This window comes from Macaca thibetana, chromosome 1 (assembly GCF_024542745.1).
Source record: "Macaca thibetana thibetana isolate TM-01 chromosome 1, ASM2454274v1, whole genome shotgun sequence".
In the NCBI taxonomy this organism is placed as follows: Eukaryota; Metazoa; Chordata; class Mammalia; order Primates; family Cercopithecidae; genus Macaca; species Macaca thibetana.
In genome coordinates this window covers 219,797,612-219,825,107 of record NC_065578.1, presented here as the reverse complement: position 1 = coordinate 219,825,107, position 27,496 = coordinate 219,797,612, and the positions used below count along the sequence as shown (strand labels likewise).

The following is a 27,496-nucleotide window of genomic DNA, read 5'->3' as shown; positions in this document are numbered from 1 at the left end:
TTATAAGTATCTCCTACAATTCAATCTAAATGCCACAACATACAAGAAACATAACTTTGAGTTAGAAAATCCTCTGGTTTCCCAAAATCTTCTACACATTTCTATTTTCTCTGCGTATTTTCTATTTATTGCATTTCATTTTGTGGAATTCACTTATGTACAACCCTTTCTTGTGGTCTGGTCTCTTTCTCACTTCAGTCTTTGCCAGAAGCCGTTAGATGTGTGGGGTTTCCCTTGACTGCTTTATTCAAAGTTGAACACAATATTAACAGCCTTCTTTGACTTACTTTTCTCCAAAACATTTATCCTCTTATGAAATCCCAAAGTGTTTTATAGTAAGCATCTAATCACACTCACTATGACCTGAATGGACAGGGGCTTTGTTTGTTCTGATTACTGTGGTAGCCCCAGTGAGGAACACATAGCCAGGCTTCGTAAGTGTTCTTGAAAGGGTGAATCTCATGCTTTTCTGATTTTCTGTTTTTTTTTTTTTTTTTTTTTTTTTTTTGTGCTTATTCTCTAGAGAGATATTGTGTGTGTTAGTTTCCTAGGAATGCCAATACAGAGTATCTCAAACTGTTTATCTTGAAACAACATAATTTTACCTCACAGTTCTGGAGGCTTGAAATCTGAAATCAAGATGGATGTCAGCAGGGATAGTTATTTCTGAGGGCTCTAAGAGGACGAATGTGTCCCATTCCTCTCTCCTAAGCTCTTGTGATAACAGTTTTTGGCATTTCTTGCTTTGTAGACGCATCACTCCAATCCCTACTTTCCCTATCACCTCGTATTCCCCAGTGTGTCAGTATTCACATGGCCACCTTCTAATCAGAACATGAGTCATATTGGATTAGAGAGGTGCACTCTACTCCAATATGACCACACCTTAAATAATTATACCCTTTATGTATTTCTAAACAAGCACACATGCTGAGTATTTTTGGGGAAGAAATATAATTTAATTTGTAAATCTGAGCTATAGAAAAAAGGGCGTAGGTCTTTGATTTGTACAATTGAAAGTCTTTTCAGTTTATCCACTTACTGTATAAAAAACTTACTATAAAGTATAGATCAAATACTCTAAACTATAAAGTAATAGGTAAATATACAGATTTTCTTAACACTGTGGTAAAAATGCCTACCATCATGTGAGCAAAGACACAAATTTATTCTCCATTTCTAGTATTGTGTTGGTCACATGTAGACTGCAGCTGAATTTCTCTATCAATTTATCTGTAAAAGACTTCTCATGTTATAGAAACAATCTGTTAGCTTTGGAGATATATTCTTTTGGAAAAATTCGATTACATATTAGATATCGTTTTTCTAATTTTTAATGGAGAAAAAGGATGCTCAGAAGAAAAACTTAGGACAAGCTCCATAATTTTATAAGTGAGACAGTGCTGAAAGAACATATTTCTTTATGATTCTATAATTCTTAATCTTTGAGTTTCCTACTTCTGGTCATGCTGTATTGATCAACAAACTACAGAATTTACCACAATCACATGATTTATAAGGCACTGAGTAAAGTTTTACCAAATTAATATACTGGTTTTGTGGTACTAGGTAAAAAGCATATTCATCATGGCATGGGAGAATCAGACCTTCAACTCTGACTTCATCCTCCTGGGAATCTTCAATCACAGCCCCACCCACACCTTCCTCTTCTTTCTGGTCCTGGCCATCTTTTCAGTGGCCTTCATGGGAAACTCTGCCATGGTTCTCCTCATCTACTTGGACACTCAGTTACACACCCCCATGTACTTCCTCCTCAGCCAACTGTCCCTCATGGACTTCATGCTCATCTGCACCACTGTACCCAAGATGGCCTTCAACTACTTGTCTGGCAGCAAATTCATATCTATGGCTGGCTGTGCCACACAAATTTTCTTCTATACATCACTGCTTGGCTCTGAATGCTTTCTGTTGGCTGTTATGGCTTATGACCGCTATATTGCCATTTGCCACCCTCTGAGATACACCAATTTCATGAGACCCCAAATTTGTGGACTTATGGCTGCCTTCTCCTGGATCCTGGGCTCCACCGATGGAATTATCAATGTTGTAGCTACATTTTCCTTCTCCTATTGTGGGTCTCAGGAAATAGCCCACTTCTTCTGTGAGTTCCCTTCCCTACTAATCCTCTCATGCAATGACACATCAATATTTGAAAAGGTTCTTTTCATCTGCTGTATAGTAATGCTTGTTTTCCCCGTTGCAATCATCATTGCTTCCTATGCTCGAGTTATTCTGGCTGTGATTCACATGGGATCTGGAGAGGGTCATCGCAAAGCTTTTACTACCTGTTCCTCTCACCTCACAGTGGTGGGAATGTACTATGGAGCAGGTTTGTTTATGTATATACGCCCCACATCTGATCGATCCCCAATAAAGGACAAGATGGTGTCTGTATTCTACACCATTCTCACTCCCATGCTGAATCCCCTCATCTACAGCCTCCGCAACAAGGAAGTGACCAGAGCATTCAAGAAGATGTTAGGAAAGGGAAAGTCTGGAGAGAGAGTTACCTCATAAACTTTATGTTTTGATGTCTGCTAAATTATTCTTTTTAATATCCTCCTTTTTCTATTAAGTCCTAAAAGTATCATTGATTGTGTGCATTGCTCAACATATTTATGGGCACCTATATTATTTATTTCAGATAAACTATTTTAGATATCTTTACATTCAATTCAGTTGTGACTACAATGTAAGTCGTTTTAAATAAAGACATTAAATTTTTTTATTATCTTTTTGGGAAACAAGTAGTGTTTGGTTGAATTAATAACTTCTTTAGTAGTGATTTCTGAGATATTTGTGCAGCCATCAACCAAGTAGTGTTCACTGTACCCAAGATATAGTCTTTTTTCCTTCTCCAGTCCCCAACATTTCCTCCAAGTCCCCAAAGTCCAGTGTATCATTCTTAATGCCTGGATGTCTCATAGCTTAGCTGGCACATATGATTGAGAACATATGTTTGATTTTTCCATTCCTGAGTGACTTCACTTTGTATAATAGTCTCCAATTCCAACCAGGTTGCTGCAAATGCTATTAATTCATTCCTTTTTATGGCTGAGCAGTATTCCATGGTGTGTGTGTGTGTGTGTGTGTGTGTATATTTATATTTTTATACACACACACACATACATACCAACTTTTATTTATCCATTCATTGAGTGATGGGCATTTAGGCTGCTTCCATATTGCTGCAATTGCAAATTGTGTTGCTATAAACATACAACATGTAAGTATCTTTTTCGTATAATGACTTCTTTTCTTCTCAGTACATACTGAATGGTTTTGCTGGATCAAATGGCAAATCCACTTTTAGTTGTTTAAGGAACCTTCACACTACTTTTCCTAGTGTTGTAATAGTTCACAATCTGATCAACAGTGTAAAAAGTTTTCCTTTTCACCACATCCTTGCCAACATCTATTATTGTTTGATTTTTTGATTATGGCCATTCTTGCAGGAGTGAAATTGTATTGCACTGTGGTTTTGATTTACATTTTTCTGATAATTAGTGATGTTCAACATTTTTCCATATGCTTATAGGCCATTTGTATATCTTGTTGAGAATTGTCTATTCAAGTCCCTTAGTCCAATTCCAGTTTGATGAGATTGTTTGTTTTCTTCTTGCTGATTTGTTTGAGTTCTTTGTAGATTCTGGATATTATTTGATTGTCAGATGTATAGATTGTGAAGATTTTCTCCCATTCTCTGGTTTGTCTGTTAATTCTGTTGATTATTTCTTTTGCTGTGCAGAAGTTTTTTAGTTTAATTTAGTCTTATCTTTTATTCCCCCCCCCTTTTTTTTTTTTTACATTTTCTTTTGGGTTACTGGTCCTGAAGTCTTTGCCTAAGCCAATGGCTTGAAGGGTGTTTCCAAAGACATATTGTAAAATCTTTGTGGTTTCAGGTTTTAGATGTAAGTCTTTGATCCACCTTGAGTTTATTTTTGTATAAAGTGAGAGATGAGGATTCAGTTTCATTCTCCTACATGCGGCTTGCCAATTATTCCAGCACCATTTGTTTAGTAGGTTTTCCTTTCCCCATTTATGTTTTTGTTTGCTGTGTGGAAAGCCAGTTAGCTGTAAGTATTTGGCATTATTTCTGGGTTCTCTATTCTGTTCCATTAGTTATATGCCTATTTTTATACAGTACCATGCTGTTTCCATGATTATGGCTTTATAGTACAGTCTGAAGTTGGGCAATGTGATATTTCCAGATTTGTTATTTTTGTTTAGTTTTGCTTTGGCTATGCAGGCTCCATTTGGATTCCATGTGAATTTTAGGATGTTTCTTCTAGTTTTGAGAAGAATGATGGTGGCATTTTGACAGGAATTGTATTGAATTTGTAGATTGCTTTTGGCAGTATGGTCAAGTACTGAATAGGAGTGGTGAGAGTGGACATCCTTATCTTATTACATTTCTTAGGGGAAATGTTTTCAACTTTTCCCCATTCAGATTATCATTGGCTGTGGATTTGTCACAGTTGGCTTTGATTATCTTATGGTATGTCCCTTCTACACCGATTTTGCTGAGGATTTTAATCCTAAAGGCATGCTGGACTTTGTCAAATGCTTTTTCTTGTCTATTGTGATGATGATGTGATTTTTCTCTTTAAATCCGTTTATGTGGGATATATCATATTAATTGACTTACATATATTAAACCATCCCTGCATTTCCAGTATGAAACCCACTTGTACGTGGTGGATTATCTTCTTCATATGCTGTTGGATTTTGTTGGCTAGTATTTTTTTTTTTTTTGACGACTTTTTCTTCTGTGTTTATCAGGGATATTGGTCTGTAGTTTTATTTGTCTTATGTCCTTGTCTGCTTTAGGTATTAGGGTGATAGTGGATTCATACAAAGATTTCCGGAAGATTCCCTCTTTATCTTTTGGAATAGTGTCGGTAGGATTGACTAATTCTTCTTTGAATGTCTGATAGAATTCAACTGTGAATCTGTCTTGTCCTGGCCTTTTTTCATTGGCATTTTTTTAAATTACCATTTCAGTCTTGCTGCTTATTTTTGGTCTCTTCAGAGATTTTATATCTTCCCCATTTAATACTGGAGTTTTATACATTTTCAGAAATTTATCTATCTCGTCTAGGTCTTTTAGTTTATGTGCATAAAAGAGTTCATAGTGGCCTTGAATAATTTTTTGTATTTCTGTGGTACGAGTTTTTCATTGCCTGTTTCTTTCCTTCCTTCCTTCCTTCCTTCCTTCCTTCCTTCCTTCCTTCCTTCCTTCCTTCCTTCCTTCCTTCCTTCTTCCTTCCTTCCCTCCTTCTTCCCTCTTCCTTCTTTCTTCTTTCTCTCTCTCTCTCTCTCTCTTTCTCTTTTTTCTTGAGACAGAGTCTTGCTTTGTTGCCCAGGTTGGAGTGCAGTGGCACAATCTGGGCTCACTGCAACCTCCACATCCCAGGTTCAAGAGATTCTCCTGCCTCAGCCTCCTGAGTAGCTGTGATTACAGGTGCATGCCATCACGACCGGCTAATTTTCGTATTTTTAGTAGAGATCGGGTTTGACCATGTTGGTCAGGCTGGTCTCCAACGCCTGACCTCGTGATCTCCCAGCCTAGGCCTCCCAAAGTGCTGGGATTACAGGCACAAGTTACCATGCCCGGCCACCTGTTTCATTTCTAGTTGAGCTTATTTAAATATTTTCTTTTGTTGGTTAATCTTACTAATTGTCTATCTATTTTATCTTCTCAAAGAATCAGTTTTTTGTTTCATTTATCTTTTGAATTTTTTTGTTTCAGTTTCATTTAGTTTTCCTCTGATCTTCGTTATTTCTTCTCTTCTTCCAGGCTTGGGTTTGGATTGTTTTTGTTTCTCCAGTTCAGTGAGGTGTGACCTTAGATTGTCTATTTGTGCTCTTTCAGACTTTTTGATGTAGACATTTAATGGTGTGGACTTTCCTTTTAGCACTGCTTTTGCTGTATCGCAGTGGTTTTGATAGGTTGTGTCACTCTTTTCATTCAGTTTAAATTTTTTGTTAAGCTTCCATCTTGATTTTATTGTTTACTCAATGATCTTTCAGATGCAAGTTATTGAAATTCCATGTATTTGCCTGGTTTCGAGTGTTCCTTTGAAGTTGATTTCCAATTGTATTCCACTGTGGTCTGAGAGAGTACTTGATATAATTTTGATTTTCTTAAATAACTGAGGCTTGTTTTGTGGCCTACCATATGGCCTATCTTAGAGAATGTTCCATATACTGATGAATAAAACGCATATTCTGCAGTTGTTGGGTAGAATATTCTCTAAATATGTTAAGTCCATTTGTTGTAGCATATAGTTTAATCTCATTGTTTCTTAGTTGACTTTCTGTTTTGAAGACATGTTTAGGGTTCTCCGTTGAATATTAAAGTATCCCAGTATTTTTGTATTGTTGTCTATCTGATTTCTTAGGTCTAGTAGTAATTTTTTTATATATTTGGGAGTTTCACAATTAGGTGGATATATATTTACAATTGTGGTATTTTCCTGTTGCACTAGTCCTTTTATCATATACTGTTGCTCTTGTCTTTTTTTAACTGCTGATGCTTTAAAATTTGTTTTTTCTGATATAATAGTAGATACTTCTTTGCACCTTTGGTTTACATTTGCATGGAATATCTTCTTCCATCCCTTTCTATTAAGTTTATGTGAGTCCTTATGTGTTAGGTGAGTCCCATGAAGACACAGATGCTTGGTTGTTGAATTCTTATCTATTCTGCCATTCTGTATTTTTTAAGTGGAATATTTAGGCCACTAACATTAATGATAGTATTGAGATGTGAAGTACTATTCTCTCTGTTGTGCTCTTTGTTGGCTGAATATCTTGATTTCTTTTTCATTCTGTTATTGTTATGTATGTCCTGTGATATTTCTGCTTTAAGGTGGTTCTATTTTGGTGTAATCCAAGAATTTGTTTCAAGTTTAGAACTCCTTATAGCAGTTCTTATAGTGCTGGCTTGGTAATGGTGAATTCTCCCAGCATCTGTTTGTCTGGAAACAATGATATCTTTCCTTCCTTTAAGAAGCTTAGTTTTACTGAATACAAAATTCTTGGCTGATAATTGTTTTCTTCAAAGGTGCTGAAAATACGACTCCAATTCCTTCTATCTTATGAAGTTTCTGGTAAGAAATCTGCTGTTAATCTAGCAGGTTTTTCTTTATAGGTTACCGAATGCCTTAGTGTCATAACTCTTACAATTCTTTCCTCATCTTGACATCAGATGACCTGTTGGTATGTGCCTAGGTGATGAAATATTTTTGCAATGAATTTTCCAGGTGTTCTTTGTGCTTCTTGTATTTGGATGTCTAGATCTTTAGCAAGACTAGGGAAATCTTCCTCACTTATCCATTCTAATTATTTTCCAAACTTTTACATTTCTCTTCTTCATTAGGAGCACCAATTATTCTTGGGTTTGGATGTTTAACATAGTCCCAAACGTCTTGGTGACTTTTTCATTATTTAAAATTCTTTTCTTTGTCTTGACAGATTGATATAATTCAAAAACATTGTCTTCATCTCTGAAGGTCTTTCTTCTGCTTATTCAATTCTATTGGTGAGACTTTCCAACGCATTTTGCATTTCTCTCAGTGTTTTCTTGATTTCCTTGAAGTTGTGATTGTTTTCTTATTTATACTGTCTATTTCACTGAAGAATTTTCCTTTCATACTCATATTCTTCTGTATTATGTTTTTGATTTCTTTAAGTTGGACTTCAAGTTTCTCTGGTGCCTCCTTGATTAGCTTAATAATCAACCTTCTGAATTCTTTTTCTGGCAATTCAGATATTTTATCTTGGTTTGGATTCATTGCTGGTGAGCTGCTGTGATCTTTTGGGGGTACTAATGAGCCTTGTTTTGTTGTATTACCAGAGCTGTTTTTCTGGTTTCTTCTCATTTGGGTAGACTATATCAGAAGGAAGATCTGGGATTTAAGGGTTGCTGTTTAGATTTTTTTGTCCCACCGGGTGCTACCTTGATGTGGTGTTCTCCACACTCCCCTAACAATGGGGCTTTCTGAGATCCAAACTGTAGTGGTTGTTTTTGCTCTTCTAGGCCTAGTTACACAGTGGAGCTACCAGGTTCTGGGATGGTACTGGGAAGTGTCTGCAAAGAATCCTGTGATATGATCCGTCTTCAGGTCTTGTAGCCATGGTTACCAGCACCTGCTCCAGGGGAGGTGTCTGAGGAGTGAAATAGACTCTATGAGGGTCTTTGGTTGTGTGTGTGTGTGTGTGTTTTTGTTTTTTATTTCTTAGTGTGCTTGTATTGTGTTGATTGGCCTCCAGCCAGGAGGTGATGCTTTCAGAGTGCAGCAGCTACGGCCACATAGGGAGGATGCAAACTTGCCCTAGGGACACCCTTTCAAGTATTCATGTTTCTCAGCTGGTGGGCAAGGCCTTAGAGCACCCAAGAGATGATTGCTTTTGTCTTCAGCCCCCAAAGTGGGCCGAGAAGGACCACCAGGTGTGGGCAAAGATAGGCATGTCTGAGCTCAGCCTCTCCATGGGTGGAGCTTGCTGTGCTGCTGCTGTGATGTCAATGGGGGTATAGTTTCCAGTCCAGTGGAGTTATATTCCCAGGGCAATTATGGCTGCCTCTGCTGCAACACACAGGTCACCAGGAAAGTGAGAGAAAGCCAGCGTTTACAGGTCTCACCCAGACGGCAGTCCTAAAGGCCAGTCATACTCTCACCGTACCTCCGCAACAGCACTGAGTCTATTTCCAGGCAGCTGGTGACCAGGGCTGAGAACTTGTTCCAGAACATCAGCCTTTCTGTTGAGAAAGGAAACAGACTCACAGGTTTTCTGTGTCTCAGGTAGCCTACAGCAAGGATCCAGTTCCTTCAAAGGATCTGTGGATTCTCTCAGCTTTCCCGGTATGTTCCCTCAGTAGTTCTTGGAGCAAAAGTTCACAATGTTTGAGTTTTCAGATGCTACTCTGTCCATCTGAGTGGGAGCTGCAAGCTAGTCCTGCCTCCTATCCACCATCTTAATTCTTATCAGCACATTAAAGTTTTATGTATTTTCAGTGTCATAAATTTTGTGCTATGTATCCAGGTAGCATACAAACCTTCTTTTCCCAATGTATACACTCAACATTTTATTGGTTTTATTTTATTTAGCTCCACTTTGGAATTAAAGTTAATACACTGGAAGAGGGGCCAAGGTGGCCAAATAGAAACAGCTCCCAGCGAGGCCCATGCAGAAGGTGGGTGATTTCTGCATTTCCAACTGAGATACCCATTTCATCTCATTGGGACTGGCTAAGCAGTGGGTGTGACCCACAGAGACTGAGCAGAACTGGGTGGGAGATCGCTTCATCCGGGAAGTGGAAAGAGCCAAGGGACCTCTGTCTCCTAACCAAGCAAAGAGGTGAGGGACTGTGCTGCCCACCTGGGGTACTATGCTTTTTCCATGGATTTTGCAATCCGCAGAGTAGGATATTTCCTTGTGAGCCTACAGTGCCAGGGCCCTGGGTTTCAAGCACAAAACTGGGTGGCTGTTCAGGCTGGCACTGAGCTGAAGGAGATTTTTCAGACTTCAGAGGCACCTGGAACTCCAGTGCGACAGGAGAACTGCCCACTACCCTGGAAAGGGGGCTGAAGCCAGTGAGCCAAGTGATCTCCCTCAGCGAATCCTACTCCCATGGAGCCCAGCAAGCTAAAAACCAATGGGTTGAAATTCTCAGTGCCAGCACCGCAGTCTGGAGTCGGCCTGGGACTATCGAGTTTGGTGTTGGGGGAGGTGGGGAGAGGAGGTCGCCATTACCATGGCTTCGAAGGCGGTTTTACCCTGATAGTGCTAAGGTGACAGGGAGGTTTGGATTGAGCGGAATTCACCACAGCACAGCAAAGGAGCCATGGACAGACTGCTTCTCTAGATTTCTCCTCACAGGGCAGGACATCTCTGCAGGAAATCCAGAAGCTCCATTCAGGGGCTTATAGACAGAACTGTCATCTTCCTGGGACAGAGCACCTGTGGAGAGGATAGGCTGTGGTCACAGATTCAGTGACTTAATCTTTCCTGCCTGCTGGGTCTGAAGAGAGCAGCTGATTCTGACAAGGGGGATTCTTGTAGCACAGTGCTACAGCTCTGATAAGGGACAGATGGCCTTCTCAAGCAGGTCCTGACCAGATGCCTCCTGACTGGGAGAGACCTACGAATAGGGGTTGACATATACCTCATACAGGAGAGCACTGGCTGGCATCAAGCTGGTGCTCCTCTGGGACAAAGCTTTGAGGAAGGAGCAGGCAGCAACCTTTGCTGTTCTATGGCCTCCACTGGTGATACCCATGGCCAACAGGGCCTGGAATGGGCCCCCAGCAGACTTCAGCAGACATCCAGAAGAGGGGCCTGACTTAGAAGAAAAACTAAGAAACAGAAAGCAACAACAACCAAAACATCAGCAAAAATACACACCCAAAAAACCGCTTCCAAAAATCATCAGCCTCAAAGATCAAAGGTAGGTAAATCCTCGAAAATAGGAAATAAACAGTACAAAACACTAAAAATTCCAAAAGACAGAACATCTCTTCTCCTCCAGATGATTGCAATACATCTCCAGGGAGGGCACAGAACTGGATGGAGAATGAGACAGATGAATTGACAGAAGTAGTCTTCAGAAGGTGGGTCATAACAAACTCCCTTGAGCTAAAAGAGCATGTTCTAACCCAATGTAAAGAAGCTAAGAACCTTGATAAAAAGTTACTGTAGCTGCTTACTAAAATAACTAGTTTAGAAAGGAACATAAATGACAAGATGGAGCTGAAAAACACAGCATGAGAACTTCATGAAGTACATACAGGTATCAATAGCCGAACCGATCAAACAGAAGACAGGACATCAGTGATTGAAGATCAACTTACTGAAATAAGGCATGAAGACAAGCTTAGAGATCAAACAGAAAAAAGGATATCAGAGTTTGAAGACTATATTGCTGACATATAGCATGCAGACAAGATTAGAGAAAAAAGAATAAAAAGAAACACACAAAACCTCTGAGAAATATGGGATGATGTAAAAACACAAGACGGGGAGAATAGCACCAAGTTGGAAAACACACTTCAGGATATTATCCGGGAGAACTTACCCCAACCTAGCAAGACAGGCCAACATTCACATTCAGGAAATACAGAAAATGCCACTGAGATGTTTCATGAGTAGATCAACCCCTAAACACATAATCATCAGACTATCTAAGGTTGAAATGAAGGAAAAACTATTACGGGCAGCCAGAGAGAAAGGTCAGGTCACCTACAAAGGGAAGCCCATAGACTAACAGCAGATATCCCAGCAGAAACCCTACAAGCCAGAAGAGAGTGGGGCCAATATTCAACATTCTTAAAGAAAAGAATTTTCAACCCAGAATTTAATACCCAGCCAAACTAAGCTTCATAAGCGAAAGAGAAAGAAAATGCTTTCCAAGCAAGGAAATGATAAGGGATTTTGTCACCACCAGGCCTGCCTTGCAAGAATTCCAGAAGGAACCACTAAATATGAAAAGGAAAACGTGGTACCAACTGCTGAAATAACACAGCAAAATATTAAGACCAATGATACTATGAATAAACTGCATCAACTAGTGTGCAAAATAGCAAGCTAGCATCATGATGACAGGATCAAATGCACACATAACAATTTTAGCCTTAAATGTAAATAGGCAAAATCCCCAATTAAAAGACATAGACTGGCAAATTGGATAAAATGTCGAGGTCCATCAGTGTGCTATATTCAGGAGATCCATCTGTTGTGCAAAGACACACAGAGGCCAAAATAAAGCGATAGAGGGGAATTTACCAAGCAAATGGAAAGCGAAGGAAAGCAGGAGTTGCAAACCTACTCTCTGAGAAAGCAGACTTTAAACCAACAAAGATCAGAAAAGAAAAAGAAGGGCATTAAATGACAGTAAAGGGGTCAATTCAAAAAGAGGTACCAACTATTCTAAATATAGATGCACCAAATACAGTAGCATCCAGATTCATAAAGCCAGTTTATAGGAGACCTACAAGGAAAGTTAGACTCCCACACAATAATGGTGGGAGACTTTAAAACCCAACTGTCAATATGAAACAGACCAACAAGACAGAAATTTAACAAGGATATTCAGGATTTGAACTCTGCTCCAGATCAAGCGGACCTAATAGACATCTACAGAACTCTCCACCCCAAATCAAAAGAATATAAACTCTTCTCAGTGCCACGTGGTGCTTATTCTAAAATCGACCATAATTGGAAGTGAAACACTCCTCTACAAATACAAAGGAATGAAAATTATAAGAAACAAGGGCAACTGTTATAATTGCCCTTGTCAGTGCAATCAAGTTAGAACTCAGGATTCAGAAACTCACTCAAACCACACAGTTTCATGGATATTAAACAACCCGCCCCTCAGTGACTCCTGGTAAATAACAAAATTAATGCACAAATCGAGAAATTATTTGTAACCAATGAGAACAAAGAGAAAACTTGTCAGAACCACTGGGACACAGCTAAAGCATTGTTAAAAGGGAAATTTGTAGCAATAAATGCCAACATCAGAAAGCTGGAAAGATCTCAAATTGACACCCTGACACCACAATTAAAAGAACTAGAGGAGCAAGAGCAAACAAATCCAGAAGTTAGCAGAAGACAAGAAGTAACTAAGATCATGGCAGAACTGAAGGAGATAGAGACACAAAAATCTCTTTAAAAAATCAACGAATCCAGAAGCTAGTTTTTTTGAAAAAATTAACAAAATGGATAGACCACAGGCTACACTAATAAAGAAGAAAGGAGAGAAGAATCAAATAGACACAATAAAAAATGATAAAGAGGATATCACCAATGGACCCACAGAAACAGAAATTACCTTCAGAGGACACTATAAACACCTCTATATAAACGAACTAGAAAACCTAGAAGAAATGGATAAATTCCTGGACACATACAATCTCCCAAGACTAAGCCAGGAAAAGGTCAAATCACTGATTGAACCAATAGCAAGTTCTGAAATGGAGGCAGTAATTAATAGCCTACCAACAAAAAAAGCCCAGCACCAGACAGACGTATTCACGGCCAAATTCTACCAGAAGTATAAAGAGGAGTTGGCACCCACCATTTCTTCTGAAACTATTCCAAAGAATTGAAAAGGAGGGACTCCTTCCTAACACATTTGATGAGCCCAGCATCATCTTGCTAACACAACATGGCAGAGACAAAACAAAAAAAAAAAACTTCAAGCCAGTATCTCAGATGAACATTGATGTCAAAATCCTCAATAAAATACTAGCAAACTGAATCCAGCAGCACATAAAAAAGCTTATACACCCCAATCGTGTTGGCTTCATCTCTGGGATGCAAGGCTGGTTCAATATATGCAAATCAATAAATGTAACCCATCACATAAACAGAACCAAAGGCAAAAACCATATGATTATCTCAATAGATGCAGAAAATTCCTTTGATAAAATTCAACATTACTTCATATAAACTAGGTATTGATGAAACATATCTCAAAATTGTAAGTGCTATTTGTGACAAAGCCATAGGCAATATTATATTGAATCACAAAAGCTGGAAGCATTCCCGTTGAACATCAGCACAAGACAAGTATGCCCTCTCTCACCACTCCTATTCAATACAGTTTTGGAAGTTCTGGCCAGGGCAATCAGGCAATATATTTTTAAAAAGTATTCAAATAAAAAGAGAGGAAGTCAAATTGTCTTTTTACAGATGACATGATTCTATATTTAGAAAACCCCATAGTCTCAGCCCAAAAACACCTTAAGCTGACAAGCAACTTCAGTAAAATCTCAGGATAAAATATTAATGTGCAAAAATCACAAGCATTCTTATACACCAACAATAGTCAAACAGATGGCCAGATAATGAATTAACTACCATTCTCAATTGCTACAAAGAGAATAAAATAATTAGGAATACAGCTAACAAGGGATGTGAAGGACTTCTCAAGGAGAACTACAAACCACTGCTCAAGGAAATAAGAGAGGACACAAAGAAATGGAAAAACATTCCATCCTTATGGATAGGAAGAATCAATATCATGTAAATGGCCATACCACCCAAAGTAATTTAGAGGTTTAATGTTATTCCCTTCAAACTACAATTGACATTCTTCACAGAATTAGAAAATACTTCTTTAAATTTTATACGGAACCAAAAGAGAGCCTGTATAGCTAAACAAAAAGAACAAACATAGAGGCATCATGGTACTTGACTTCAAACTATACTACAAGGCTACAGTAACCAAAAGAGCATGGTGCTGGTAACAAAACAGACATATAGACCAATGGAACAAAACAGAGAATTCAGAAATAACACCACATACCTACAGCCATCTAATTTTTTACAAACATGACAAAAACAAGCCTTTTCAATAAATATTACTGGGAAAACGGGCTAGCCATATGCAGAAAACTGAAACTAGACCCCCTCTCCTTACACATTATACAAAAATTAACTCAAGATGGATTAACGACTTAAATATAAAACCCAAAACCATAAAATCACTAGAAGAAAACCTAAGCAATACCATTCAGGACATAGTCATGGTAAAACACTTCATGACAAAAACACCAAAAGCAACTGCAACAAGCCCAAAATTGACAAATGGGATCTAATTAAACTGAAGAGCTTCTGCACAGCAGAATAAATAAACTAGCATCAGAATGAAGAGGAAACCTACAGAACGGGAGAAAAATTTGCAATTTACCCATCTCACAAAGATCTAATATCCAGAATCTATAAGGAACACAAACTTACAAAACCAAACAACCTCATCTAAAAGTGGCCAAAGGATATGTACAGACACTTCTCAAAAGAAGACATTTATGCAGGCAACAAACATGAAAAAAAGCTCATCATCACTGATTATTAGAGAAACACAAATCACAATGAGACACCACCTCACATCAGTCAGAATGGTGATTATTAAAAAGTCAAGAAACATAATCAAGGAAAGTAACAACCCCATCTTTCAGGTTATAGGAAGAATCATAGGTCTAACTTCTGCTGCCATCTAACGCCACATTATAAAGTCTATTTAAAGTATGAAGTGGGTTATATTTAGTTAGCTATCAAAAAGAGTGAGATTTCATTATATCTTTGTAAGCCCTTTGGTGAGTTGCCTGTGATGCATATTACATTCTCCTATAATACCTACTCAATAATTAAATTGTTTTATTTTCTTCTAAATTTATTAAGAGGATTCTTTGGTTTCGAGGAGAGTTTGTTTTTAAGCATATGTCTCTGGCAAAGTCCCAAAAAAGGAAGTTGCACAAGTACATGTTATGGAGTACTAGGAGGTGAAAATGCTGTAAAAATAAAACAAGATAGGAAAACAAAATTCATTATGTTTTGAAATTTTAAATGGAGTTTTCTGAGAAAGCATATTTGAGGGGTTGATAGTTGAACATTACTCGCAGGGCAGGAGATGGAGAGCTGCTAGACCACCTAGTTTTCACTCTATAGCAGAGGAGAAGATCAAGTGCAAATAGTAACCTGTGTGTGAGTTAAAGAAAAAAAAGTCAACGATACATGTTAAAGCATAGTAAGGAAGGTTTTACTCAAAAGCATTGTGAGACAATATACAGGAATAATCTAGGGTTGTTGCAGAACAATATAAAAATCTAGGAAGCAGTTTTGCATGCAAAACTCAGTTATTGCTTGTGAAAAGTCAATTGTTGCTTTGCTTGAGTTTATAAATTATTCAGTAAAAACAACCTCAGGAAAACAGGACATACAACAGAGATAAAAGAAAATACATCAACCAGCAACCCTAAAAATGGGCCAACCAGTCTGATAACATCTTGAAGGTGTACAGAAGGTCACAAAGCATTGACCAAGAAAGCAATAATTAGTTGCCTTTTTGAGACTGTACACATTTTACAATAATGTTTTCATTATTTCCCCTAATTTATCTTAAAAAATCCTGAACCACAGGCACAACTCAGAAAGGCAATCTTTGAATGCTAGTTTAAAGGCTCCTCTAGGTTGTTGGCTTCTCAAATAAAGATAACTTTTTTTTTTTTTTTTTTTTTTTTTTAATCACCAAAGCCTGTCTCTTCAGTTTGTGGCTTTCAGACTACAAGTGGTCCAGACCTAAGTTTGGCTAAAAGAGTAGTGTAAACTGAAAATAAAATTCTAAGCCCCCAACTGACTGATGAATCTTCCTCTCAGCCAAGGACATTCCAAACTGAACTTCAAATTGTAGTTCAGGCCATAGTGGAAAGAGGGTGGAGGCTCAATATGCCTCCTCCCTTATAATCTTCTCACTTTAGAATTCAGGTACCACTGACTAACATCAACCATTAAAATAGATATCCTTCTACAATAAAAACAGTAAAACATTGGTGTCATAAATTGAGTATGATACAAAAAAATGTAAAAATACTCCTTGTTGATGGATTTGAAGAATCAATACTGTTAAAATGTCTATACTACACAAAGTAATTTACAGATTCAAACTAATCTCTATCAAAATAAAAGTAACATTCTTCAAAAAATAGAAAAAACTCTAAAATGCATATGGAATCCTGAAAGACCTAGAATACCCAAAGCAATCTTGAGCATACTAAAGAGCTATAGTAACTGAAACAGCATAATACTGACATTAAAAACAAACATATAGACTAATAGCATGGAGGAGAGAACCAGGAAACAAATCCATACAGGGAAGTAATTTTTGACAAAGATACCAAGAACATATATTGGGAAAATACAGTCTGAATTTTCCCAATATTCAGAAATGGTGCTGGGAAAACTGAATAATCTTATGAAGAAGAATGAAATTAGACACCTATTTCTTGGCTTATACAAAAATCAAAATGTTTTAAAGCCTTTAAGATATCAAACTATGAAGCTACTAACAGAAAACATTGGGGAAACTCCCCAGGACATTGGAGTGGGCAAAGATTTCTTGAGCAATTCGCTGCAGGCACAGTCAATCAAAGCAAAGGTGGATAAATGGAATCAAATTAAGTTAAAAAGTATCTGAAGCACAAAGAAAACAATCAACAAAGTAAAGAGACAATCCACGGAATGGGAGAAACTATTTTAAAACCACACATCTAAGAAGAAATTAGTAGCCAGAATATATAAGGGGCTCAAACAACTCTATAGGAAAAAGTCTAATAATCCATTTTTTAAACGGGCAAAAGAAGGGAATAGACTTTCGCCAAAGAAGACACACAAATGGCAACCTGGTATATGAAAAGTAAAAAATACTATACTTAAAAAGTTAAAAATATTATAGGATTTTCATATGATCCGACAATTTCACTTCTGGGTACATACTCCAAAAATTTGTAAAGAGACTCCAGTCCTCAGGGTGCTCCCGTCCTCAGGCGGCTCCAGTCCTCAGGGGGGCGCTCCAGCACCCGCGACCCGCCTGGCTCCATCTGAGTCCCTGGTTAGGCGCTCTCCGTCCCTGCGTCCCCTCGCCTGCCTCTCCTCTCCTCTTCCGCAGTCGCACCCAGCATGGCGCCAAGGCGCGAGGAGCCCCGCCGGGAAGGAAGCATTTGAAGTCAGGGTTCAGCGCCGCGTCCGGAAGCACAGGACGTGCGACCTTCAGCCTTTGCGCCCACCTGGGCGCCACCAGCCCCGCAGAAGTAGCTGGGAATGGAGCTGTCCCGCTCCAGAGACGTCTCCTTCCGCCTTACCGCGGAGCAAATTCTGTGCAGCCTAAGAGAATAAACGCATGCGAAAGAGAGGGCGTTTCAGACGCCAGTTTCCAAACGACAGATCCACCTTGTATTTCTCTGATGCCATTCACGGGCATTTCTCCTCGAAGGACTTCATCTATAACATCCTCATCATTAAAAAAAAGACAGGCCTTGTGTACTCTTGGGCAGGTTCAGTTGGTCTGAACGTTTTCTGAAAGAATGTGATGAGAAAATTCGAGAAGAGCATGAAGAACTCGAGCACAAAACTGGCAGAACAGGGTGATGAATTTGTGAAGTTCACGCTTGGTGAAATAATGTGTCGCTCTGGCGCTGGCCCTTCCGTTTCATGACTCACACATTCTGCATTTGCCGCTGCTTTATTCCTTGCTGACTTATTGCAAAGGATCCCAATTTTGACATGACACAATGCCAGGATCCCTGGTAAGTACAGGTTTTTGCAAGCTTTTGTCAATGGCACCCACTCGTAGGCCGTAGCAACTGGTTTTGGAAATTTCCCCGATTTCAGCAGCACTTGAATGTGGACCTTTGCTACCTGTAACTAATATAGTTTGGTTTCTTATATTAGTATGTTTGAAAAGGATTAAAGGAGGTATTCTAAAACATGTCCTTCGCTGGTTGTGTAAATAAAACTAGAATGACAATGCAGAGGAAGTTAGTGTGATTTTAATTGTGTGCTACAACCAGGACATAACCAGTTATTAAAAATTGAGACTGTAATCCCAGGACAATCTGAAGCAAATAGCCTACAGCGCTTCTTGAGAAATAGTGAAGGAGGAAACCATTTCTGTATTCCAGGACTTCTTGAGCGTTCAGAATGGGTTTACGATTTTTTAAGAACTTTATTTATTCTATCAGTCTTTTAAACACATGTGTATTGCTGCATTTTCTCCAGTATATTATTGTTTTACCTCCTTGGTAGTACTGGAATTTAGTTGAAAGAAAAAAACATTTACTCCCCCACATAAAGAAAGAAAAATCCGGGAGTATTTAACAAAAAAATGTGGGTTTTGTTATCTCTAGAGGCAAAGAACAAAGAACATACATTCAGGTTATGTGCACACAGACTTCTCCTGATCTCTAATACCTTATTATTTTATTTTTATATTTTAATTTTTATTTTTGAAATGGAGTCTTGCTCAGTCGCCCAGGCTGTAGTGCCGTGGCGTGATCTCAGCTCACTGCAATCTCCACCTCTCAAGTTGAAGTGTTTCTCCTGTCTTAACCTCCCGAGTAGCTGGGATTACAGGCCTGTGCCACCACGCTGGCAAAGTTTTGTGTTTTGAGTTGAGACAGGGTTTCACCATATTGGTCAGGCTAGTCTCAAACTCCTAACCTCAAGTGATCTGCCCGCCTTGGCCTCCCAAAGTGCTAAGATTACAGGCATGAGGATCCGTACATGGCCTGCGATATTTTATTTTAAGCTGGTGATGGGTGCATTGGTGTTTAATTTGTCTTATACATTATCTTCCACTGAAATATTTCTGAAGATACAAAATAGCTATCATTCTAATTCAGGCTATGAACAATTTAAGAAAAACAATACAATTATCTCAGTAAAAGCAGGATATCATTCAATACAATTCACTGAACATTTATTGAACGAAGCATTGGTAAAAGAAATAAAATGGGATTTTTTTAATGTGCTGAATCTATCTACCTAAACCTCAAACAAACACTATATCTAATGGAGAACCATAATTGCTAAAGGCTTAAGGTACTCATTAATATTATTCTTTGGCATTTTATCAATGTATATTTTAATGACGTAAGGAAGAATAGATTAACTTGGAACTAGATCTAAAGTTATTCAGCCATTCTATATAATATTTTTCTATGCAATAAGGAATGCAAAAATAAAAATAGCATTCTTGGATTCAAGGTCTATAAGCAACAATTAACATATTTCTATATATTAACAAGAAATAGAAGAAGTAATACACACAATATTCCATACACTAGAGCAACAAAATATAAAATACCCATGAACATTGCTATTTTATAATAATAACTTTTACGGAAAATATATGCAGTAGTTTTAAGGGATAGAAAACATCTTAAGGAACATACAAATAGAATTAGAATTATGTAGGGAACCTCAAGATGTTAAAAGTGCCAGTTCTACCCAAGCATATCTTGGTTTGATGATGGAGCAGAAGGAAGAGTGAAGATAAGCCATAGAAGAGGAATGATATTAGCCCTAAAATGCCCTGACTGCCATTCTCTAGCTCTGCTACTTAGGTCAATTTACTTAAGCTTCTGACCTCAGTTTCACATGTAAAAAAATGACAATATAATTAAAGATATTATATAGTAATATATACATGTGTCTAACAGAGATATCTGACGTACACAATGGTTGTAGGTGTCATTTGAATTTACGAAGTGTTTTTTTCTTTTTTTTCCCACGGTGCCAGTTATACAGAAAACACTTGGTGTGTGTCACCTCGTCATGTGAGAGAGAGGGAGAAGTTTCCGAAAGTTCCCAGTGATCTACAGGGAAGGGGACATAATTATCTTTGTAGTATTTTCAAGAAAAGGAAGCTAATTCGGCTTCGTGTCCTAGGAGAGGAGATAGAAGGAAATACAAACTTTGATAATTAAGGACAAGGGAATGGATTCCCCAAGGGCTAAAAATATAAGTTTTTGTCTTTTCATTCATTTGTCAATAACCATAAATATTCCAACTGTATATTAGGTGTGTTTTTCTTGATGGTGGAAACAGAAAAACATGTAAGATATTCATATGTTTTTGCCTTTTTAGGAACCTACATTCTTATTGAAAATAAACACTATTCAGATCAGTACTAAAAGGTAAGTTAACCAAGCGCAAGCAAGATTACGTATAAGCTAGTGCCGAAATTACTGCTTAACGTGGTGATGATTGATTTCATTTCTTACGTCATTTTTGATCGAGAATTTTATTAATTTTATTATATTTTATCTGCACAATATTACTTTGAGAAATGTGGTACAACCTGAGGCAGAAGGTTACCTGCCCCAGCTTATCAATGTGAAAGATTGGATCAAATCTATTGTTTTTGTTTTTTCATGTCCTGACATTCTAGATTTGCAGAAGATTTTGATAGTGAATGGGAGTCAGAGGAGAAAAGTAGCAGATGAAAACAGGACACGATTTGAAAGTTTTGGCCACATTTTCTTTTCTGAGAATTCCTAAATCAAAAATCCAGTATCAAAAATACTCCAAAATCAGAATCTTTTTGAGTGCTGATATAAGACTGTGTCACTCTTGCTTTCTGATGGTTCAGTGTACACAAACGTTCTCCCTTATGCAAAATTACTTTAAAATATGGCATAAAATTACCTTCAGGCCATGTGTATAAGGGATACTGTGGGTCTTGGGAAATAGCCCACTTCTTCTGTGACTTCCCTTCCCTACTAATACTCTCATGCAGTGACACATCAATGTTTGAAGAGGTTCTTTTCATTTGCTGTATAGTAATGATTGTTTTCCCTGTTACAATCATCATTGCTTCCTATGCTCGAGTTATTCTGACTGTCATTCACATGGGATCTGGAGAGGGTCATCGCAAAGCTTTTACTACCTGTTCCTCTCACCTCATGGTGGTGGGAATGTACTATGGAGCAGGTTTGTTCATGTACATATGGCCCACATCTGATCGCTCCCCTATGCAGGACAAGATGGTGTCTGTATTCTACACCATCCTCACTCCCATGCTGAATCCCCTCATCTACAGCCTCCGCAACAAGGAGGTGACCAGGGCATTCAGGAAAGTGTTAGGAAAGGGCAAGTCTGGAGAGTGAGTACTTTATAAACTTTATGCTTTGTTGGCTGCTAAATTCTTTTAAATGTCCCTTTTTTCCATTAAGTCCTCAAAATAACTTTCATTTTGTACATAAATTTGTAATAACATATATATGAGCAGCTTTATTATTTATTCCAGATAAACTATTTTAAATATTTCTTATATTCAATTCAGTTGTTACTACAATATAAGGCATTTTCAATATTGACATTAAAGGTTTTTAAAAATTTTTTTATTTAAATACGTTTTTGGGGAACAGATGGTGTTTGGTAACATGAATAAGTTATTTAGTGCTGATTTCTGAGATTTCTGAGATTTTGGTTCACCCATCACCCAAGTAGCGTTTGCTGTACTCAATGTGTGTTCTTTAATCCCTCTCTACCCACACCTTTTCCTCCAAGTCCCCAAAGTCCAATGTATCATTCTTATGCCTTGATGTCTCATAACTTAGCTCCCGGATATGAGTGAGAATATACAATGTCTGATTTTCCATTTCTTTGTTACTTCGCTTAGAATAATAGTCTCCTGTTCTATCCTGGTTTTTGCAAAATGCTATTTTTTTCCATTTTTTGGCTGATAGTATTCCATGGTGTATATATACCACCTTTTCTTTATTCACTTGTTGATTGATGGGGTTTTGGGTTGGTTCCATATTTCTACAATTGCAAATTTTGCTGCTATAATCATGTGTGTGCAAGTATATTTTTTTGTAAAATGACTTATTTTCCTCTGGGTATACACCTATTAGTGGTATTTCTGGATCAAATGGTAAATCTACCTTTAGTCGTTTATGGAACCTTCACAGTGTTTTCCATCTTCACAGGGTTTTCCATAGTGGTCGTACTAGTTTATATTCCCACCAAGAGTGTAAAAGTGTTCCCTTTTCAGCACATCCTGCCAACATTTATTTTTTGTTTGATTTTTTTATTTTGGCCATTCTTGCAGAACTGAGGTGGTGTCACATTGTGGTTTTGATTTGTATTTTCCTGATAATTAGTGATATCCAGCATTTTTCCATGTACTTGTTGGTCATTTGTATATCTTCTTTTGAGAATGGTCTGTTCATGTCCCTTAGCCCACTTTTTGATGGAATTGTTTGGTTTTTTTTCTTGCTGATTTGTTTGAGTTCTTTGTAGATTCTGGTAATTATTCCTTTGTCAAATGTATATATTGTGAAGATTTTCTCCCACTCTGTGGGCTGTCTGTATCTCTCCTGATTATATCTTTTGCTGTGCAGAAGCTTTTTAGTTTAAGTCACATATCTTTATTTTTGTTTTTGTTACATTTGCTTTTGGGTACTTGGTCATGAAGTCTTCTCCAAGCCAATGTCTACAAGGGTGTTTTTGATGTTATCTTCTATAATCTTTATGGTATCAGGTCTTAGGTGTAAGTCCTTAATCTATCTTGAGTTGATTTTTGTATAAGGTGAGAGATGAGGATCCAGTTTCATTCTCCCATATGTGGCTTTTCAATTATTCCTGCACCATTTGTTGAATACCTTGTCCTTTCCCCACTTTATGTTTTGGTTTGCTTTGTTGAAGAACAGTTAGCTGTATTTGACTTTATTTCTGGGTTCTCTATTGAGTTCCACTGATCTATGTGCTTATTTTTATACCAGTACCATGCTGTTTTGATGGCTATTGCTTTATAGTATAGTCTGAAGTCAGTTAATATGATGTCTCCAGATTTGTCCTTTTACTTAATCTTGCTTTGGCTATGCATGCTCTTTTTTGGCTCCATATTCATTTCAGGATTTTTTTCTTCTAGTTCTGTGAAGATTGATGGTGGCATTTTGATGGGAATTTCATGGAATTTATAGATTTCTTTTGGAAGTATTGTCATTTTCACACTACTGATTCTACCATCCCTGGGCATGAGATGTGTTTCCATTTGTGTGTGTTGTCAATGATTTCTTTCAGCTGTGTTTTGTAATGTTCACTGTAGAGGTCTTTCACGTCCTTAGTTAGGTATATTCCTAAGGTTTTTTGTTCTTCTTGTTGTTGTTTGTGCAGCTATTGTAAAAGGGGTTAAGTTCTTGATTTGATTCTCAGCTTGTTCGCTGTTGGTGTACAGCAGAACTACTGATTTGTGTACATTAATTTGGTATCCTGAAACTTTGCTGAATTTATTTACCAGTTCTAGGAGCTTTCGGGATGTGTATTTAGGGTTTTCTAGGTATACAATTATATCATCAGCAAACAGCAACAGTTCTACTTCCTTTTAACCAATTTGAGTGCCCTTTATATCTTTCTCTTGTCTGATTGCTCTAGGTAGGACTTGCATTAGTATGTTGAATAGAAGTGGTGAAAGTGGGCATCCTTTTCTTGTTCCAGTTCTCAGGGGAAATGCTTTCAACTTTTTTCCATTTGGTATAATGTTGGCTGTGTATTTGTCATAGATAGCTTTGATTATCGTAAAGTATGTCTCTTCTATGCTAATTTTGCTTAGGGTGTTAATTGTAAAGGGATACTGGATTGTGTCAAAATTTTTTGTGTCTATTGAGATAGATGATCATGTGATATTTGTTTTTAATTCTGTTTACATGGTGTATCACATGTATTGACTGACTTATGTTAAACCATCCCTCCATTCCTGGTATGAAACCTACTTGATCATGGTGGATTATCTTTTTGATATGCTGTTGGATTTGGTTTGGCCATATTTTTGAAGATTTTTGCATCTATATTCATCAGGGATATTGCTCTGTAGTTTTCTGTTGTGTGCACCCCTGCTTTTGGTATTAGAGTGATAGTGACTTTATAGAATAATTTAGAGAGGATTCCCTCTTTATCTTCTGGAATAGTGTCAATAGGATTTTTACTAATTCTTCTTTGAATGGCTGACAGAATTCAGCTGTGAATCAGGTCCTGGACTTTTTTTTTTTTGTAGGCAGTTTTTTTTTTTCTTAATTACCATTTCAATCTTGCTGCTTGTTATTGGTCTGTTCAGAGATTCTATATCTTCTTTGTTTTAGCTAGAATGGTTATATATTTCCAAGAATTTATCCATCTCCTCTAGGCTTTCCAGTTTATTTACATTAAGGTGTTATAGTAGCCTTGAATACTCTTTTGTATTTCTGTGGAATCAGTTCTTATATCTCCCATTTCATTTCTAATTGAGCTTATTTGGATCTTCTCTCTTCTTTCTTCGTTAATTTTACTAATGGTCCATCAGTTTTATTTATCTTTTCAAAGAACCAGCTGCTTGTTTCATTTATCTTTTGTATTGTGTTTTGGTTTCAATTTCATTTAGTTCTGCTCTGCTCATTGTTATTTCTTTTCTTCTGCTGGGTTTGGGTTTGGATTGTTCTTGTATACGCAGTTCCATGAGGTGTGACTTTAGATGGTCTATTTGTGCTCTCTCAGACTTTTTGATGTAGGCATTTAATGGTATGAACTTTCCTCTTAGCACTGCTTTTGCTGTATCACAGAGGTTTAGATAGGTTGTGTCACTATTATCATTTAAGCTACATAATTTTTAGTTTCCATCTCTATTTCATTGTCAACACAGCGATCTTTCAGGAGCAGGTTATTTAATTTCAATGTATTTGCATGTTTTTTAGTGTTCTTTTGGGAGTTGATTCCAATTTTATTCCACTGTGTTCTGAGAGAGTACTTGATACAGTTTCTGTTTTCTTAAATTTACTGAGATTGCTTTGTGTCCTATCATATGGTCTTAGAGAATGTTCCATGTGCTGATGAATAGAATGTATATTCTACAGTTGTTGGGTAGAATATTCTGTAAATAGGCTGGGCACGGTGGCTCACGCCTGTAATACCAACACTTTGGAAGGCCAAGTTGGGCAGGTCAGCTGAGGTTAGGCGTTCGAGAACAGCCTGGCCAACATGGGGAAACCTCATCTCCATTAAAAAAAAAAAAAAAAAAAAAAGCCAGGTGTGGTGGCAGGCACCTGTAATCCCAGCTACTCAGGAGGCTGAGGCAGAAGAATCACTTGAAACCTGGAGGTAGAGTTTGTAGTGAGCTGAGATCATGCCATTGCATTACAGCCTGGCGACAAGAGCGGAACTGCATCTCAAAGGAAAAAAAAAAAAAAAAAAAAAAAAAAGATTGGGCTGGGCGCGGTGGCTCAAGCCTGTAATCCCAGCACTTTGGGAGGCTGAGGCGGGCGGATCACGAGGTCAGGAGATCGAGACCATCCTGGCTAACACGCTGAAACCCCGTCTCTACTAAAAAATACAAAAAAACTAGCCGGGCGAGGTGGCGGCGCCTGTAGTCCCAGCTACTCGGGAGGCTGAGGCAGGAGAATGGCGTGAACCCGGGAGGCGGAGCTTGCAGTGAGCTGAGATCCGGCCACTGCACTCCAGCCTGGGCGACAGAGCGAGACTCCGTCTCAAAAAAAAAAAAGATTGTTGTGTAAATGTCTTTTAAGCCCATTTGTTCTGGGGTATGGTTTCAGTACATTGTTTCTTAGTTGACTTTCTGTTTTGATGACCTGCCTAGTGTTCTCAGTGAGTATTAAAATCCACCACTATTTTTGTGTTGTCTTTTATCTCATTTCTTAGGTCTAGTAGTAATTGTTTTATAAATTTGGGAGTTCCACTGTTGTGGCATATAGATTGTGATTGTGATATTTTCCTGTTGGCCTAGTCCTTTTATCATTATGTAATGTCCCTTTTTGTCTTTTTTAACTATCCTTACTTTAAAGCTTTTTTTTTTTTTTTTCTGATATAATAATAGCTACTCATGCTCGCTTTTGTTGTCCATTTGCATGGAATATCTTCTTCCACCACTTTAAGTTTATGTAAGTCCTTATGTGTTAGGTGAGTCTCTTGAAGATGCAGAAACATCTTTGGTTAATTCTTATCCATTATGCCATTCTGTATCTTTTATGTGGAACATTGAGGCCACTAACATCTATGTCAGTATTGAGATGTGAGGTACTATTCTACACATTGTGCTATTTGTTGTCCTAATACCTTGTTTTTTTTTTTTTTTTTCTTCATTCTGTTAATGTTTTATAGACCCTGTGAGATTTATGCTTTAAGGAGGTTCTATTTTGGTATATTCTAAGAATTTGTTTCAAAATTTAGGGCTTTTTTTTAGCAGCTCTTATAATACTGGCTTGGTAGTGTTGAATTGTCTCAGCATTTGTTTGTCTGGAAAAGACTGTCTCATTCTTTCATTTATAAAGGTTAGTTTCATTGAATACAAAATTCTCGACTGATAACTGTTTTGTGTAAAGAGTCCGAAAATAGGTCCACAATTCCTTCTAGCTTGTAAGGTTTTTCATGAGAAATCTGCTGTTAATCTGGTAGGTTTTTCTTTATAGATTACCTGCTGCTTTTGTCTCATAGCTCATAAGATTCTTTTCTTCATCTTAACTTTAGATAACCTGTTGGCTATGTGCCAGGTGATGAGATCTTTTGCAATGAGTTTCCCAGGTTTTCTTGGAGCTTCTTGTATTTGGATGTCTAGATCTCTAGTAAGGCTGGGGATGTTTTCTTCAATTATTCCCTCAAATATGTTTTCCAAACTTTTAGATGTCTCATCTTATCAGGAACATCAATTATTCTTAGGTTTGGACATGTAACATAGTCCCAAATTTCTTGGAGGCCTTATTCATTTTTTAAAATTATTTTTATTTGTCTTGGATGGATTGGGTTAATTCAAAAACCTTGCCTTCTATCTCTGAGGTTCTTTCTTCTGCTTGTTTGTTCTGTTGGTCATCCTTTCCAGTGCATTTTGCATTTCTCTCAGTGTTTCCTTGATTTGCAGAAGTTGTGATTGTTTTTCATTTATGCTATCTATTTCATTGGATAATTTTCTTTTCAGAACCTGTATCATGTTTTTGATTTCTTTAAATTGAACTTCACCTTTCTCTGGTTCCTCCTTGATTAGCTTAATAATCAACCTTCTGAATGCTTTTTCTGGGAACTCAGAGATTTCATCTTGGTTTGGATCCATTGTTGTGAACTGGTGTGATCTTTTGGGGGTATTAATGAACCTTGTTTTGTCATATTACCATAATTGTTTTTTTTGGTTCCTTCTCATTGGGTA

General features: G+C 37.6%; 1 protein-coding gene across 1 annotated transcript; it reads left to right on the top strand.

Moving 5' to 3' along the window:
* The first annotated feature begins 1,557 nt into the window (after positions 1-1,557).
* On the top strand, positions 1,558-2,599 carry LOC126943426 (olfactory receptor 2M3). Its single transcript, XM_050772109.1, has one exon. It carries the CDS (start codon positions 1,588-1,590, stop codon positions 2,536-2,538), a length of 951 nt encoding a protein of 316 aa, XP_050628066.1. The 5' UTR covers positions 1,558-1,587; the 3' UTR covers positions 2,539-2,599.
* Positions 2,600-27,496: the final 24,897 nt, after the last annotated feature.